At 42.2% G+C, this 19433-nt stretch overlaps 1 protein-coding gene across 1 annotated transcript in view; it reads left to right on the forward strand.

Annotated features, from left to right (window-relative positions):
• The first annotated feature begins 2976 nt into the window (after positions 1-2976).
• The window catches only part of LOC109938984 (RanBP-type and C3HC4-type zinc finger containing 1), a 53318-nt gene continuing 36861 nt past the window's right edge, over positions 2977-19433 (forward strand). Inside the window, exons 1-4 of the mRNA XM_020537272.2 lie at positions 2977-3115; positions 5891-5980; positions 13192-13336; positions 14570-14663. Coding sequence (XP_020392861.1) covers positions 5923-5980; positions 13192-13336; positions 14570-14663 — 297 coding nt within the window. The 5' untranslated portion in view covers positions 2977-3115; positions 5891-5922. The remainder of the gene's footprint in view (positions 3116-5890; positions 5981-13191; positions 13337-14569; positions 14664-19433) is intronic.

Below are 19433 nucleotides of genomic sequence, written 5' to 3' on the forward strand. Positions count from 1 at the left end.
CATCAACAGTTCCCAACCTATCGCTGTTTAAATAACAAGCTGAACACTCTGAAAGGCAGGGTGCACATAAAGGAGCCACTAATTGGCCAATCCAGGCAAACAAGACAGAAGGTGACAGGTTGAACACAGTGTGGAGTATGTCCTTGCAATTGACCTTTATGTTGAGGTTTCTGTCCAAACTGGACAATCCCACCAGAACATAGAACATAGAACATTACAGCGCTGTACAGGCCCTTCGGCCCTCGATGTTGCGTCGACCTGTGAAACCAATCTGAAGCCCATCTAACCTAAACTATTCCATTATCATCCATATGTTTATCCAATGACCATTTAAATGCCCTTAAAGTTGGCGAGTCTACTACTTTTGCAGGCAGGGCATTCCACGCCCTTACTACTCTCTGAGTAAAGAACCTACCTCTGACATCTGTCCTATATCGATCACCCCTCAATTTAAAGCTATGTCCCCTCGTGCTAGCCACCACCATCCGAGGAAAAAGGCTCCCACTGTCCACCCTATCTAATCCTCTGATCACCTTCTATGTCTCTATTAAGTCACGTCTTAACGTTCTTCTCTCGAATGAAAACATCCTCAAGTCCCTCAGCCTTTCCTCATAAGACCTTCCCTCCATACCAGGCAACATCCTGGTAAATCTCCTTTGCACCCTTTCCAATGCTTCCACAGCCTTCCTATAATGCGGCGACCAGAACTGTACGCAATACTCCAAGTGCAGCCGCACCATAGTTTTGTACAGCTGCAACATGACCTCATGGCTCCGAAACTCAATCCCTCTACCAATAAAACCTACCACACCGTATGCCTTCTTAACAACCCTATCAACCTGGGTGGCAACTTTCAGGGATCTATGCACATGGACATGGAGATCTCTCTGCTCATCCACACTACCAAGAATCTTACCATTAGCCCAGTACTCTGTATTCCTGTTACTCCTTCCAAAGTGAATCACCTCACACTTTTCCGCATTAAACTCCATTTAAGCCAGACATCAGAGTTTAATTGTATAATATTGGCTTTGCAACTTAGTCTCTTCTTAAAGCCTTAGTTAATTTCAGACACCTCAAAAAATTTTCTCTTAACCTTAATACGAAATCAGTGCTGTCACACATCAGTTTTAACACAATATAAGTCTCTCAAACTCCTGCCTCCAAAGAGTTAGTTGCATCTCTTGTTAATGTGTGTCAAACCAAGTTGCCTTGCTTCCATGGTTATAGGGGCCCTTTGAATATGTACAAGGTTTTTATTTGAACAAAACACAAGCTTCCTAATGTGAGTCATTCAAAAACTTCAAGCCAATTTTGCATCTAATTGACAAGCTCTCCCTGAATTCTATGTCATCTAACTTTACTAATCAGTCTACCATGCAGATCCTTGTTGAAAGCTTTAATAACATCCATCTAGACAACATCTACCGCTCTGCCCTTATCAATTTTTTTGGTTACGTCTTCAAAACACTCAATCAAATTTGTGAGACACAATTTCCCACACAGAGCCACGCTGAATGTCCCTTTTAGGAGACATGGTTAGTAAGTTTACAAATGACGCCAATGTTGGTGGTATAGTGGACAGTGAAGAAGGTTATCTAAGATTACGAAGGGATCTTGATCAATTGGGCCAATGGGTTGAGGAGTGGCAGATGAAGTTTAATGTGAGTTATTGCATTTTGATAAAGCAAACGAGGACAGGACTTATACAGATAATGGTTTGGCCCTGGGTAGTATTGTTGAACAGAGAGACTGAGGGGTTCGGGTGCATAGTTCTTTAAAAGTTCTGTCACAGGTAGACAGGGTGGTGAAGAAGATGTTTAGCACGCAAGCCTTCATTGCTCAGAACACTGAGTATAGGAGTTGGGATGGCATGTTAAAATTGTACAGAATGTTATTGAGACCACATATGGAGTACGTCATACAGTTCTGGCTGCTGCGCTATAAGAAGGATATTATTAAATTGGAGCGGGTTCAGGAAAGATTTACCAGGATGTTGGTGGGACTGCAGGATTTGAGTTTTAGGGAGATCCTGGATAGGCTGGGACCTTTTTCACAGGAGCATAGGAGGTTCAGGGGTGACCTTAAAGAGGTTTATAAAATCATGAGGGGCATAGATAAGGTGAATAGTAAAGGTCTTTTCCCTAGGATGGGGGGAGTTCAAAACTAGGGGCATATTTTTAAGGTGAGAAGAGAAAGATTTAGGAGGAACCTATGGGGTAACTTTTCACACAGAGGGTGGTTCATATATGGAATGAATTGCCAGAGGAAGTGGTAGGTGCAGGTACAGTTACAACACTTTGAGGACATTTGGGCAGGTACATGAATAGGAAAAGTTTAGAGGGATATAGGCCAAATACAGGTAAGTGGGATTACTGTAGTTTGGGAAACTTGGTCAGCATGGATAGGTTGGACTGAAGGGTCTGTTTCTGTGCTCTATGACTCGATGTGAACATTAGAGACAATTTAATCATAACTCAGTAGGCATGAGTCCCATGATATTGGGTATTATATGCCTGTTTTGAAACCTGCCCAATGTTAAATTTTCTGATGAAGGGTCTAGGCCCGAAACATCAGCCTTCCTGCTCCTCTGATGCTGTTTGGCCTGCTGTGTTCATCCAGCTCTACACCTTGTTATCTCAGATTCTCCAGCATCTGCAGTTCCTACTATCTCTGATACAATGTTACCTTCAATGTTGCCTTCAATGAGGAGTCAAATCAGCTGAGGGATAAAAACAACATTGCACCTAATGGTGATAATTTGTGATTTTAACTTAAATTCAAATAAGCATACTCAAATCATTCGTATGATAAATGAAAATACAGCCCATTAACGTGTATTGATTAAGAAATAGTTCTAGACAAGGCAGCTCACTTGCTAACACATGTTGAATCACTTAATGCCTTTATTTTAATCAGGCATTTCTGTGACCTACTATAAACCTCAATCTTTTGCAACAAGCGACTTCCTACTTCCTGTCACTGAGTTGTTTCACTTTTTCTTTAAAATGTGAATGATTGTGCCTGCCTGTTTTTGACAGTGTATCACTCCCTAATCCCTAGGATAAGATGTATTGTCAATCCTTCAGTGCCTTCGGAAAATATACAGTGTGAGGTATGTGCTCAACTCTTCTTTAACTTACTTAGGGATAAATTTTCTGTTTCTGAGACCTGTTCTATCGTTTTATGTGTGGAGAGGGAGGGAAGAAGGAAAAGATAACAAATGGTTTTCAGCTCCTGGTGTTTTGAGGGTTTTTAAAGCGTAACATGACATGTTCAGAACACATTTTGGTAATTAAATAATTTGTTCTGCTTCATTAGTGGCAGTATTTGTTGTGGAAAATATAAACTGTGAAGTCTTCTTGTTAAAAAGTAAAGCCCAGCAAATTTGCAATCTAAATTTCCCACATCTCTGAAACTTATTGCATTATTTTGCCAGGCAGCAGTACATACTTATTGAAATGTCTTTACTATTTATCAACAGTTTTTATATTTCTGCTTCAGTTCAGAAACTGTTTACAGCAGGTTCATGATCATCACTACAGATGTTCTCTTCAATTTTTGTATCCTGGGGATCATATTTAACCCACTGATTTTGAACGAAAGATCCAGGTACGAGAAACAGAGGAGCAGGAACCAGGCAGTCAGTGGTTTTGACTGGCAGCACGGTGGCGCCTCACAGCGCTAGAGAGCCGGGTTTGATTCCAGCCTTGGGTGACTGGGAGAAGTTTGCACGTTCTCCCTGTGTCTGTGTGGATTTCATCTGGGTGCTCTGATTTCTTCCCACAGTCCAAAGATGTGCAGCTTAGGTGGATTGGCCATGCTAAATTGTCCACAGTGTGCAGGCTAGGTGGGTTAGCCATATGAAATGCAGGGTTATAGGGTAGGGGGCTGAGTCTGGGTGGGATGCACTTCGGAGGGTCTGTGTGGACACGATGGGCCAAATGGCCTGATCCCAAACTGTAGGGATTCTATGATTCTAATAATCCAGCATTCATTTAGGTCATGGCTGCTTTGCACTTCAGGTGCTTCCTTACTCAATGTTCCTTACTGTTAAACCCGACAAAACTCTGTGGACCTTAGTCATGAATGATTCTCAACCAATATCCACAACCTACTTTGTTTTAACTCACTACTGGGATGTGGGTGTTGCTGGCTGAGCCAGAATTTTTTTCCGGGTGGTGAGCTGTCTTCTTGAACCACTGCAGTCCACGTGCTGTCGGTAGATCCACAATGCCATTAGGGAGGGAATTCCAGGATTTTGACCCAGTATCCCTGAAGGAACGGTGATATATTTCCAAGTCAGGATGGTGAGTGGCTTGGAGGGGAACTTACAGGAGATGGTGTATTTGCTGCCCTTTTCCTTCTAGATGGAAGTGGTCATGGGTTTGGAGGATGCTGTCTAAGAATCTTTGGTGAATTTCTGCAATCCATCTCATCAATAGTACACACTGATGCTACTGGGCGTTGGTCGTGGAGGGAGTGGATGTTTGTGGATGTTGTGCCAATCAAACAGATTGCTTTGTCCTAGATGGTTTCAAGTTTCTTGAGTGTTGTTGGAACTGCACCATTCCAGGCAAGTGGGGAGTATCTCATCACAGTCCTAACTTGTGCCTTGTAAATGGTGGGCAGGCTTTGGGGAGTCAGGAGGTGAGTTACTCACTGCAGTATTCCTGGCTTCTGGTCTGCTCTTGTAGCCACTGTGTTTATGTGGCTAGTCCAGTTCAGTTTCTGGTCAGTGGTAACACCCAGAAGTTGATAGTGTGGGATTCAGCAAAGGTAATGCCATCAAGGGGTGGTGGTTAGATTCCATCTTATTGGAGATGATCATTGCTTGGCATTTGTCTGGCACAAATGTTATTTGCCACTTTTCAGCCCAAGCCTGGATATTGTCCAGATCTTGCTGCATTTGGAATGGTGCTGTACATTGTTCAATCATCGGCAAATATTCCCACTTCTGACCTTACGACAGAGGGAAGGGCATTTATGAAGCTGCTGAAGATGATTGGGCCAAAGACGCTACCTTGAGGAACTCCTGCAGTTGAGATGACTGACCTCCAACAACTACCATCAGCTTCTTGCACGCCGGGCATGACTCCAACCAACAGAAAGTTGTTTTCTGCTTCCCCTTAACTCTAATTTTGCTATTGTTCTTTGATATCATACTCGATCAACTGTTACCTTGAAAGTAAGTCACTTTCACTTCAACTGACAATCCCACAAATGCCAATGACTTGAATAACAGTAATTTATTTGATGTTGTTGGTGGAAGACCTATGGTAATGTCCACCTGAACAGTTGGACTTTGTTTAATGTGCACCATGAAGCTCAGTTGTTGAAATGCTAGTGTAATCTTCAGTGGAAAAACACACATGTACACACTTTAACAGAAGCCCCAGTTTCTATCTTTGAGATAGTAGGAACTGCCGATGCTGGAGTCTGAGATAACAAGGTGTTGGAGCAGGATGAACACAGCAGGCCAGGCAGCATCAGAGGATCAGGAAAACTGATGTTTTGGGTCTTTGACCTCTTTGACTGTCCGTCTGCCCTCCCACCTATCCGCCCCTCCCTCCTCACTGACCAAGCCCCATCCCAACTCCCTGCCTATACTCCCCTTTACTGGCTTCATGCCTGCCTCCTTGACCTGTCCATCCTCTCTCCACCTATCTGCTCCTCTATCCACCTTCTATCATCGCCTTCCCCTCTCTCTCTTTATGTCAGAGCCCCCTTCCCCTCCCCCATTTCTGAAGAAGGGTCCAGACCCAAAACGTCAGCTTTCCTGCTCCTCTGATGCTGCTTGGCCTGCTGTGTTCATCCAGCTCTACATCTTGTAATCGCAGTTTCTATCTTTGATTTGTCATTAATGTATTTTCTTTCCATTTATCCCTAGAGACCTGTCCACACAATTACGGAGGTGAAAAGATGGCAGCATCCAGTAGGATGACCTCAAAAAATCTGAACATGGACCCGCTGGAAAATGGTCAGTTTCTCAAAATCGATATCTTTCATTGACAGTGATGAACATTTGCACATTGCATTAATAGCCAATTGCATAGACTTTATAGCACAGAAACAGGCCATTCATCCAACTGGCTCTACACCAGCTCCCTCCCATCCTCTTCATCTAACGCTGTGTGTATTTCCTTCTGTTCCCATCTCCCTCGTGTGTTTACCACTTCCCCTTAATTCTATCCATGAATTGACCTCAACCACGTTATGGGATTGTGAACTTCACATTCTCAACGTGTTCTGTCAGGAATTTATTCTGAATTCCTTACTGAATTACATCTGCTACTATGAAAGTCAGGAAGTCACGCTTTCAACCTGCCAACTTCCTTCAGCAATGAAAGGTATGTGATGGATCCCACGAGTGTGTCAGTCACCATAGCATTCTTCCATCTACCGAAGCAGGTTTGTAAAGTGTTTGGATCTCACCTGAAGCGAGAACTTCCATGAAAACAACTTGGATTTCTTTTGCACTTCTCAAAGCACTTCAGAGCCAATGAAGTACAGTTTGAGGTTGTAATGTAGAAACACTGAAGCCAGTTTGCAGACAAGTGACATTATCAGTGACAAACACAGGGAATTCTGGAGAAACTCAAAAGTTCTGGCAGCATCCATGGAGAGACAGAGTTTACATTTCAAGTCCCGTATAACAATTCTTCAGAACTTCAGTGTTTTGAAACTCGAAGCGCTAACCTTGTCTCTCTCTCCACAGAAGCTGCCAGACCTGCTGAGTTTCTCCAGTGTTTGTTTCAGATTTCCAGCATCAGCAGGAGTTTGCTTTTATTTAAGTGAGATAATCAACACTGTGATCATTTATTGTGGCGATGTTGATTGATGGCTGGGGAGATATTGCCATGGCATCTCTTACTGCAACTCAGAGAGCAGACTGGACTTCAAATTAATGCCTTAGCCAAATGATAAGACTTCCAAAAGCAATATGGTTTTTAAAAGTCGCCATGGTTCTACAAGAGCGTGGGGCTACTTTCTCATTAGAGAGAGACGACTGGTGGTGGTTTAACCTGAGGGCCACCGTGCCTCAGGAGAATGTTGAGAAGGAGAGTCCTTAACGGTAACCTCAGCCTGGGTGGGAATTGAACCCATTCTTTTGGTATCACCCTCCTTCACAAACCAGCTGTCCAGCTGACTGGGCTAACCTCCCCTGACGCTGAAATAGTAACAAAGCTGGATCAAAAACAGCAATTGTTCGATGTTGCCAGAAACCTAAGTATTGCTCCCTGATCTCTGAAGTGGGATTTGATCCCTCAACCTTCCAACCCAGACACAAGAGTGTCAACGACTGAGTCAGGGCTGACAAAGGCCAGCTTTTGCCAAGTGTCATATGGAGCAGTCATTGGGTGATGTTCCTGTTTATTGCAAGTTTTCTCACATTTCGAAAGTGAGCCTGTCAATAATTAAACATTGTAAGGAAAGAGTGTCATGATTTTCAAACTTTTACACCTGCTTTTCTTTCGTTCGCTGGGTTTACCTCCACTGCTAAACTGTTTGCATTTATTTCCTCTGCTTCCTAATTTTCTGCCTTGCTTGACAAGTAACAATCCAGATTTATCTTGTCTAAACTAATTTCAGCCACCACTTATTAACTCCCACTCCGCACCCATTCCCATGTATTTCTCCTTTCTTTGCCATCTATGAGCTCGCTATCACTGATTGCATCAATGTTTTCTGAATCACAGAATTGTTCCAGTGCAGAAGGAGACCATGCAGCATATCCAATTTACTTTGTGCCATTTTCTCACCTTCTCCCGCTTCCCCTCACATTCTTCCCTTTCAGGTAATCAACAATGAACTCGATAGAAATCTGGCTGAGGGAGTGATGTGATCTTCTTTCTAAAGTAAGCCCGGCCCATATCCCTCAAAACCTTTCCTGTTCACCTATCTGCCCAAATGTGTTTTAAACGTTGTAATTGTACCTGCATTCACCACTTCCTCAGAAAGGTCATTCCACATGTGAATCACCGTCTGTGTAAAAAAAAAAAAAAAATTGCTCTCATATCTTTAAGTCTCTCTCCTCTCACCTTAAAAATGTGCCCCCTAGTCTTGAAATCCTGCAGCCTAGAGAAAGATACCTACCATGAACTCTATCTATACCTCTCATTATTTTATAAACTTCCATCAGGTCACCTCTCAACCTTCTACGCTCCAGTGAAAAAAGTCCCAGCCTATCAAGCCTTTCTTTATAACTCAAACCTTCCATACCCGACAACATCCTGGTAGATATCTTCTGAACCCTCTCCAGCTTGCTAATATCCTTCCTATAACTGGGCAACCAGAACTGCACACAGTATTCCAGAAGAGGCCTCACCAATGTCTTGTACAACCTCAACATAACATCCCAACTCCTATACTCCTATACAAGGACTGAGCAATGAAGACAAGCGTGCCAAATGCCTTTTTAACCACCCTGTCTATATGTGACGCAAACTTCAAAGAACTAAGTACCTACACCCCTGGGTCTGTCTGTTCTACAACACTACCCAAGGCCGTACCATTAATTGAAAAGCACTACCATTGTTTGTTGGACCAAAATGCAATACCTCATAATTATCCAGATTGAACTCTATCTGCCACGTTTCAGCCCATTGACCCATTTGATCAAGATCCCTTTGTAATCTTAGAAAACCTTCTTCACTGTCTGCTATGCCACCAATTTTGGTGTCATCCGCAAACTTACTAACCATGCCTTCTATATTCTCATCCAAATCATCTATATAAATGACAAACAAAAGAGGATCCAGAACCGATCCCTGTGGAACACTGCTGGTCACAGGTCTCCAATCCGAAAATCCACCACCACTCCCTGTCACCTGCCATTCAGCCAGTTATGTATCCAATTGGCAAGCTCACCCTGAATCCCATGTAATCTAACTTTAGAGATTAGTCTATGATGCGGAACCTTGTCAAAGGCTTTATTAAAGTCCAAATGAACAACATCTACTGCACTGCCATCTTCAATCTTTTTGGTAACTTCCTGCAAAAACTCAACCAATTTTGTGAAACACTATTTTCCTTAAACAAAATCATGCTAACTATCTCTAATCAATTTTTGCCTCTCTAAATATCCATAAATCCTATCTTTTATAATCACCTCCAACAATTTACCCATGACCACAGTCAGACTCGCAGGTCTATACTACCCTGGTTTCTCCTTACAACCTTTCTTACACAAAGGTACAACGTTAGCCAACCTCCAGTCATCTGGCACCTCACCCGTAGTTATAGATGGTGCAAATATTTCTCCAAGGGGGTCTCACAATTTTCTCCCTTACTTCCCACAATGTTTTGGGATACATTAGATCAGGTTCTGGAAATTTATCCATCTTTATATTCTTTAAGACCTCCTGAACTTCCTCTTCTGTAATGTGAACTGTTTTTAAAACATCAAAGTTTATTTCTCTGTAATCTCTAGACTCTACAGTAAAAACTGATACGAAATATTCATTTCGTATCTCTCCCATCTCCTGGTGTTCAGTACAAAGACAACCTTGTCTCTAGTTATCCTCTTGCTTTTAATGTATTTGTAGAATCCCTTTGGATTATCCTTAACCTTATCTGCCAATGCTATCTCATATCCCCTCTTTGCCTTCCTGATTTCTTTCTTAAGAATGCCCCTACACTCTTTATATTGATTAAGAGATTCAATTGACCCAAATTGCCTGTATCTAAATTAAGATTCTCTTTTATTCTTGACTAGAACCTCAATATCTTTATTCATCCATCGTTCCTAAATCTGACCAGCCTTACGCTTCGCTCTAACAGGAACAAAATGCCTCTGAACTCTCATCACCACACTCTTAAATGCCCCCCAATTGTCAGATGTCCTTTTACCTGTGAACAGTCTACTCCAATCAACTTTTGAAAGTTCTTATCTCGTACCATTAAAATTTACCTTACTCCAATTAAAAACTTTTACTTTTATGGAAGGCTTATCCCTTTCTGTTAGAATTATGATCGCTAGACCCAAAATGTTCCCTCACTTTTACTTCAGTCACCTGCCCTGCCTTATTGCCCAAAAGAAGGTCTAGTTTTGTTCCTTCTCTTGTAGAAGCATCCATATATTGATAAAGGAAATTTTCTTGAACACATTTGACAAATTCTTCACCATCCAAACATTTAACACTATGGTAGCCCCAGTCAAAATTTTGATCACCTCAATTCGGTCACCTTTTAATCTTCTCTGCTCCAAGAAAAATAAACCCAATCTCTCTAATCCTTCCTTTTATCTAAAATCCTTCATTACTGTTATCATTCTGGAAAATTTCTTTTGAATTCTCTCCAGAGCTTTAACATCTTTCCTCAAATAAGGTATCCAGAACTGAATACAATACTCCAAATGTAGGCTGACCAATGACTTGTAGAGATAGCATCACTTGCTTTTATACTCTACGCCTGTATTGATAATCCCAAAGATGCTAAAGGCTTTGTTAACAACTGTTTGAACTTGCCTGGCCACCTTCAGAGACTCGCGCACATGAACCTGGAGGTCCCTCGGATCCTGTACTCTCCTCAAAGTTGTACCATTGAGCCAGTATTGTCTTACCATGTCTCTTCTATCACAATGTTTTACCTCACATCTCTCTGCATTGAAATTTGTTTACCATGTGGCCAACTTGTCATTTGTATATTTCAAAAATTACATTTACTTTATCACTAAGATTGCCTATTTCCATGCCTCTAACATCTCCTGGCTACAGCCCACTTCAGCTTATCTGCTGCTGATACCCTCATCAATATCTTGCCGATTGCCGATATATGTTGGCTCATGGTTAAACAATAGCTCGATCTTAAGATTCTCTTCTTTGTTTTTGAAACCATCCGTGGCCTTTTTGCTGTGTTTCTGTGTAATCTCCACCAGCCCCACAACCCTCTAAAGTATCAGTGCTCCTGCAATTCTGATCATCTAGACCATACCTGACATTAATTGCTGTGCTATTGGTGCGTGTGCTTTCAGTTGTCGAGGCTCTCAGCTCTGAAATACCCTGTCTAACCAGCTCCAACTCTTTCTTATCCCAACCCCACGACCTACACCACCCCGCTCCCCCCCGCCCCGCCTCCTGTCCCCATTAAAACTCCATCTGGTTGATCAGGCTTTTGCCCCAGTATCTCCTGATGTGGTTCAGTGTCAAATTTTGTTGGCGCTCCTGTGAAGCACCTTGAGATGTTTAAAGGCGCTATAGGAACACAAGTTGTTGCCTTTATAGAATTTAAAAAGCCTTCCAACACTTGTCTGTGGAATTCCCTGCCCAGTGAAGCGGTTGAAGCTACCTCGCTGAATGTTTTTAAGGCAAGGCTAGATAAATTTTTGAACAGTAAAGGAATTAAGGGTTATGGTGAGCGGGCGGGTAAGTGGAGCTGAGTCTCAAAAAGATCAGCCATGATCTTATTAAATGGCGGGGCAGGCTCGAGGGGCCGGATGGCCTACTCCTGCTCCTAGTTCATATGTTCTTATTAACACTTGCAGCTGTAAAGGATAGCGAGTTGATGAGCTACTTGAGTGTGGTAAGTCCACTGCACCCCATGGAGGAATATTGGTGAAAAGAGAGGCATGTGGCTGAAGCCATTTATCTTGCACAGATGCAGACAAGTACAAAAATCCCAAACAATTGCAACAATTTGTAATACACGAGAAATCAGTGCTGATTGGTTGGCAAGCCAACTCTGATTTGTCGAGAGTTGTCATGGGGGTAGAGACGCATAGGTTCCCTGACTTCCTGTGAACTAAAGGAACAGGTTCGAGCCTAGCTCCTTTTTGAATTACCCGGAAACTTCGGAAACCTTCAGTTCCCTGTTGCTTTCTCCATAGCAACGTCTTCGCCAGTCAGAGCTGGCTTGCTAACCAATTGATTTTTATTCCTTTACAGAATGTGGCAAGACCAGCATTTATTTCTCATCCCTAATTGCCCCTGAATGTAGTAGTAAAGCCATCTTGGACCTGCAGTCCATGTGGGCTAGGTATTCATCTGGTCTTTCCTCATGTAATATAAATTGTTTGAAATTTGGCTTTCTTGCACTTGACCTGATGAGTGCACAATGAAAAGCTTTAGCAACACATCTGTATTGCACTGTCAACTTCTTTTTATTTTTTATAGAATCCCTACAGTGTGGGCACAGGTCCTTTGGCCCAACAAGTCCACACTGACACTCGGAGCATCCCACCCAGACCCATCCCCCTAATCTAGGCATCCCTGAATACTATGGCCAATTTAGCACGGCCAATCCACCTAACCTGCACATCTTTGGACTGTGGGAGGAAACCAAACCACCCGGAGGAAACCCACGCAGACACGGGGAGAACGTGCAAACTCCACACAGACAGTTGCCTGAGTGTGGAATCGAACCTGGGTCCCTGGCGCTGTGAAGCAGCAGTGCTAACCACTGAGCCACTGTGCTGCCCCTGTATTCTGTCAAAACTTGTCCCAGATGGAGTGCGTCTTCATCTTTGCCTGTCTGGCAAATCACATTGACCGATTAGAAAACCCACTGGACATTGACTCCACTGCAATTAATGAGATAAAAATTGTGTCAGTGCTATAATGGGTATGACACCCAATCTTGCCCGTAAGGTGAAGACCGAAGTGTCCCTCAATATCATTTGGACGTCTGACTATTTGACGTAGTGAATCGCTCATTATATTTAATACAAAATATCAGCGCCTGATCACCATCAACGATGAAAGCTTCTGCAATGACAAAAGCAAAATACCAAGAAGTCTGGAAATGTGAGTCACAACAACATGTATTTATAAGGCACCTTTAAAACAGGATTAAGCATCCCAAGGTGCTTCACAGGAGCATTAGCCAGAAAATCAGCAGAAATTGCTGGAAACACTGCTCAGCAAGTTAGGCATCACCTGCAGAGAAAAGACATTGAGTTGCTGTTTCAGTACAACAACCATTCAATAGTACTGGAAATGTTTGATATTTAACAGATTTTAATCAAATACAGAAACAGGAAAATAGGGTAGGATGGAGGAAAGAGAAAACAGAGAAGGTCTGTGTTGGACAGAGGGTAGGAGCAATTAAGTGCCATAAAGGGTCAATGGACCAAAGGGGGTTGGAGTTAGGACAAGCAAAGGTTAGATAATGATAGCTTCTATTTGCCTTTTCCTACCTTTCCCACTCTGTTTTAACAATGCGGGTGGCCTCTGTCATTTCTTATTCCAACAGTGGAAGCTGTTACACAGAAACTGAGCAGAGCGATTGAACTGGGAGACAAGGCAACAGCAATTCAGTGTGCTGAGATCCTGGCAGAGAAATGTGTCCCTGTTACTGTCCAAATCAAGGAGGCTGCCTTTCCTCAACATGAAATCAAGTAAGTTTGTTCAACAAGACTTCTCAGAATATTTACTATATTCCTGAAAAAATATGGAGTACGATTGTAGAATGATATGCCAGAGAAGGTACAGGGCTGACTTGTTTTGGCTCCTTGATAGGATTGTTCAATTAATACCACTCCTCCCTCATAGGCCTGTGGTTGATTTTCCTGTCAAGTATCCATCCAGTTCTCTCTTGCAAGTTGCTATTCAACCTGCTTCCACTGTCCCCTCAGTCAGGGCATTCCACTTCCCAATAGCCTGCCATGTAAAATAATATTTCCAACAATATTTCCTCATGTTGCCTTTGGTTTGTTTACCAGTCGCCTTAAATTATGTGGTACTCTGGTTACACAATCTTCTGGAGCTTGATAGAGTTAATGACGACATCTTTTCATGATTCTGAGCTTCTCTGTCAAAACTTTGGTGAGTGGACTCCTTAATAAATCATGATTAAACAGTTGGATGTGTATTGCAAGAGGAATGTGGAGGAAATGGTGGGCAAAATGAAGGCATGTGGGACAAAACGTTCTGCTCTTTAAAAGGGTTATTCCGGGCACAGTGGGCCAAAGGGCCCTCATCTGTGTTGTAAGTATTTCTGATTCTCGAAATCATAGATTTATTGTGCTCTCGCTGAATCACTCGGTGGTTTCTCTCAGGCCTCTCTGCCAGTTAAGTTTGTATTTAGACAGGTTTCTCTGAACTGTATTGCTTCTGCAGATTTGGGGCTCTGAACAACTCATATCTTTTCTAATCTCAGACCACATTCCGTTAGGGTGCAGTGGTAGTGTCTCTACCTCATGGCCAAGAAGCCCAGGTTTGACTCCCATCTGATCCAGAGGTGTATCATAACACCTTTGAACATGTTAATCAAAATTATCTACACCATACTCCATACCTTTCACCATTCCTGGGTGAGCAGATAGGAATAAGTTTCCTTTAGTTTTCTATTGATTGTCTGATGGTCTTTGACTGTGGAACAGGATCTCTGCAGAGCTAAGGATGAAAGAAACGGATCTAGAACTGCATCACTGCAGCTTTCACTAATTCCTGTTGAGAACCCATGCTGGCTATTAATAACTTCCTAAATATTTCTTGTCAACTTACCCTGAACTTTACAATGCCCCTCACCCTTGTATTGATATCTTTGCTGTTAAAATTTAGTGCAAGCCTGATGAAAAATTGCAGCATATTTTTGTGAGATAAACAAATTTCTGCTGCTTATATTGCAGATTAAAAGTTGGGGTTGAAGATTCACAGTCACATGGTACATCCATCACCATGAATGTGTTCCCGTATATGACCATCGCAACGTTGAAGGCAAAGGTAAAATGAGAAGCTGGTTACAATGGAATATGATACGCAATCCAGATTGGCCAATGACTGGTGGAGTTGTGGAAGGGGATGGTAAAGTCTGCAGTTTAATGCTGGGAAAACATAATCGACAAGTTACGCATGTGATTAATATTTGATTTGGTTGTGCTCTTCTGACCAGGTCAGTCAGGGTCAATTGATTGATTTTGTATGCTACTTAAAGAGATGCTGCAGGGCAGGCTGTGCCTCAGTGGCTAACACACTCGCTTCTGGGTATTAGAAGGTTCTTGGTTCAAGGTGCACTCCAGAGTTTTGAGGTTGGACCCTACCTTTCAGAGCGCAGCCTTTCAGATGAAACTTTAAATTGCCTGCCCTCTCAGCTGAACATAGGAAATTCCATATAACTATTTTGAAGAAGAACGGGAAGTTCTTCCCAGTGCTCTGACCAATATTTATCATTTCCAGAACCTCAACAAAACCAGTTTACCTGGTCATTATCACTTGTGGAGTGTGGGAGGTTGCAATTTTTCTATATTGAATATGGGCATTGTGGGAAGGGCCAACATTTATTGCCTATCCCTAAGTGGTCTACAAGATTCCTCAACTACAGCAGTAACTACACTTTGAAAGTAGCAGTAAAGAGTTTGAGCATCATGAAAGGTGCTATATCATTTTTTTCATGGAATCATCTGCAAGACCAACAGTTACTACCCAACTCTATTTGCCATTGACTGAGTGGCTTGTTAGGGCCGTCTCAGAGGACAGTTAAAAGTCAGCCGCATTGCTATGGGTCTGGAGTAGACCAGACCAGACCAGGTAAGGAAGGCAGATTCCTGCCCTAAAGTGACTTAGTCGAGCAGATGGATTTTTACAACATTTGAGATGGTTTCATGGTCATCATTGGGCTAGCTTTCAACTCCAGATTTATTAATTAAAGTCAGATTCCACGGTGGAATTTAAACTCATGTCCCCACAACATTAGCCTTGGTCCTTGGATTATTGCGTTACCGCTATGTCACTGTCTCCCACAAGTATAGAATGCTGATACTTTCTTTTACCTTATTAACAATGTTGGAGAAAGGTCTGTATCCTCTGTGCAAATAATGTAAAATAAAGAACACATTGGTACTTCTGCTAAGTTGAAGCCTGTCACCATGGCAACAATAACACAATTGTTGTTTATTTCATTGGGATACACAATGAGCACAAAAATAGCATAATAAGCAGTCTTTGCACTGCTTGAATCTAAAGAAATACTTCAGCTCCCAAATTAGATGAATGATACGAGATCTTTGAAGGTTCAATGCGTAGCTCACAGAATTACAGCAACATGCTTCCTCCAATCCTCATCAAATGCTCTAATGTAAAAAGAATTCCAAAGTGTTTCCTCACATAATGTTATCAAACAAAATTTAACACCCAGTCCCAAAAGTAGATATTAGAGAAGATGTTCAAAGACTTCATCAAAGTGGTAGACTTGGAAAGCTACATTAGTGACTGAGATTTTTGCTAAAATAATATCTGCAACTAAAACACATGCTTTTGCAGTTAAAAATAAGGCAGAAGACTGAAACGGGTGGAATGTAATGCTGAATGGTTGAGATGAAATAAATAGAATGGGAGATATGATGTGTGAAGTATAAACTCTAGCACTGCCAAGTTGGGTGAATAGCCTGTTTCTGTGCAATGTATTCTATCAAATTCTACAAATAACCTAAAGGAGGAGCGAGGTAGAATTTTTTTTACAGCACGGGAACAAGCCATTTGGCCCAACAAGTTTAAGTTGTTATCTGAGATACTGCGTATGTTCCAAACAGTTCTCATTCCACTGTACTTAATCTCACCCATTCATCATAACCTTTATTCGTTTTTCCCTCGTGTACATATCTGGTTTAACTTGAAACCAATCTAAGCTATTTGTTTCAAGTATCAAGTTCCTCATTCTAACCAATCTCTGGGTAAAGAGGTTTCTGGTGAATGTCTTACTGGGTTTATTAGTGACTCATATATATTTATGGTCCATAGTTTTACATTGCCCTGCAAGTTCCAAGATTTTGAGCCCCTATAGGTCACTCCTCAGCTTTATCTTTTCATCCTGTTCATTCTTGAGAATTATAACCTTGCAATTTTTTTACAAATTTATTTTGTATCTTCTCCAGAATCTCTAGATGTGTTGGTCAATAAAACCATAAGAAATAGCAACAGGAGTAGACCATTCAGCCCTTTGAGCCTGCTCCAACATTCAAAAGGATCAAGGTTGATCTGACATTTCTCATTTCCCATTTGCCTGTCCTATCCCCGTAACCCTTGATTCACCACTGATCAAGAATCTTTCTAAGGAAGCATATGTAAGGTCTAGGAGGGTGGGAACTGATGAAGCCCTTGAAGTATATAAGGAAAGTAGGAAAGAACTTAAACAAGGAATTAGAAAGGCTAAAACGGGTCATGAAATGTCATTAGCAAACAGGATTAAGGAGAATCCCAAGGCTTTTTATACATATATAAAAAGCAAGAGAGAAGCCAGGAAAATGGTTGGCCCATTCAAGATCAAAGGAGGGAATCTATGTATGGAGCGAGAAGAGGTAGGTGAGGTCCCAAATGAATACTTTGAGGAGGTGGCAAAGATGAGGGAAAAGCGGTTGATGTTGTCCACTTGGATTTCAGTAAAGCCTTTGACAAGGTCCCCCATGACAGACTGGTATAAAAGGTGAAATCACATGGTATCAGGGATGAGCTGGCAAGATGACTACAGAACTGGCTTAGTGATAGAAGACAGAGTGTAGCGGTGGAAGGATGCTTGTTGAAATGGAGGGTTGTGACTAATGGGTGTTCCACAGGGATCAGTCTGGGACCTCTGCTGTTCTTGTGATTTACATAAATGATTTGGAGAAAACTTAGCTTGTCTAATCGCTAAGTCTGTGAATGATACAAAGATTGGTGGAGTTGCGAATAGTGAGGAGGATTGTCAGAGGATACAGCAGGATGTAGAGCAGTTGGAGGCATGGGCAGAAAAATGGCAGATGGAGTTTAATCCGGACAAATGTGAGGTGATGCATTTTGAAAGGTCAAGTACAGGTGGAAACTATACAGTGAACGGCAGATCCCTTAGGAGTGTTGATATGCAGAGGGTTCTGAGTGTGCAGGTCCACAGATCACTGAAGGTGGCAGTGCAGGAAGATAAGGTAGTAAAACAGCTTATGGCATGCTTGCCTTCATTAGAAGGGTCATTGAGTATAAGGATAGGCAGCTGCATATTGAAGCTTTATAGAACTTTAGTTAGGCCACACTTGGAATATTGCATACAGTTCTTGTCACCACACTACCAGAGGGATATGGATGCCTTGGACAGGCTACTGAAAAGATTTATTTGTCAGGATGTTGGCTGGTATGGGGGATTTTAGCTATGAAGAAAGGTTGGATAGACTGGGTTGTTTTCACTGGAATGCAGGAGGTTGAGGGGCGACCTGATAAAAGTTTATAAGATTGTGAATTGCATGGATAGAGTGGAAAGTATGAGGCTTTTACACCCAGGCTGGAGGGGTCAATTACTAGGGGACACAGGTTCAAGGTGCGAGGCGGGGGAAAGTTTAAAAGAGATGTGTGAGGCAGGTTTTTCACACAAAGGGTGGTGAGTGCCTGGAATGCACTGCTTAATTACCATCTTATTATTTGTGGAGCCCAACTGTGTGCAAATGGGTTGCTATGTTTGTTACATAGCAATGGTAACTAGACTTCTAAAGCATATCATTGGCTATAGAGAGTATTAGGGCAGCTGGTGGTTTGTGAAAAGTGCCATATAAATGCAAGTCTACTGTTTTCTTTTCATACAAAGCACTCTTTGTGATATTCAAATATGAAAAGCAGTAATCAAAATTTTTTGGTGACTAGTTTCAACTTTAATTCACACAACATGCCTTCTCCATGGTTTTTACGAGTGCTTTGAGGAATATTGCACAGTTCCATCTATTTATTCTGTGGAAATGAGAAACTTGTGGAGGGTCTACAGACCTCCCGCCAACTCATACCACATTGTGAAACCTCTGGGGGTCGATGACAGAAGCAGTGAATGAGTACAGGGTTCATGATTTTCCCAACCTGCTCTTGGTCTAAATCTCCGGTCCACTATGAGCCTACAGACTTCAATGTTTCTGTCCAATACGTTGGTTAGACTCATTCCAGTTTGAAAGAAAGACACCCATAGGATGTGAACATCTCCAAAATGAAAGGGGACAGATTGAATACTGCACATCTCCTGGAGTTTGCTTGTTAAAATGATTTTGACCAATACAAGTGCATCATAAAAGTGTCCTTCTATGCTAAGCTGTAGCCGTGAGTACCAATTATTTTTCTGCATTATTTACCGACTTCTAAAATTCTTTCACTGGACGTGAGTAGTGCCTACAAGGCAATTTGCTGACTATCCCCAGTTGACCCTTGAGAAGGTGGTGGTGCGCAGCCACAATCCGCAAAGGAAAGGGTTAGGGTCAGGGTTAGGGAGGATAGGGTCAGGGTTAGGGAGGATAGGGTCAGCGTTAGGGAGGCGTAGATCTGGATGAACACAGCAGGTCAGGCAGCATCAGAGGAGCAGGAAAGCTGACGTTTCGGGTCTGAAGAAGGGTCCAGCCCGAAACGTCAGCTTTCCTGCTCCTCTGATGCTGCCTGGCCTGCTGTATTCATCCAGCTCTATACCTTGTTATCTCGGATTCTCCAGCATTGGCAATTCCTACTATCTCAGGGTTAGGGAGGATAGGGTACCTGCTGTGTTGTTAGGGTTAGAGATAG

The sequence above is a fragment of the Rhincodon typus genome, chromosome 19, assembly GCF_021869965.1.
Source record: "Rhincodon typus isolate 14 chromosome 19, sRhiTyp1.1, whole genome shotgun sequence".
In the NCBI taxonomy this organism is placed as follows: Eukaryota; Metazoa; Chordata; class Chondrichthyes; order Orectolobiformes; family Rhincodontidae; genus Rhincodon; species Rhincodon typus.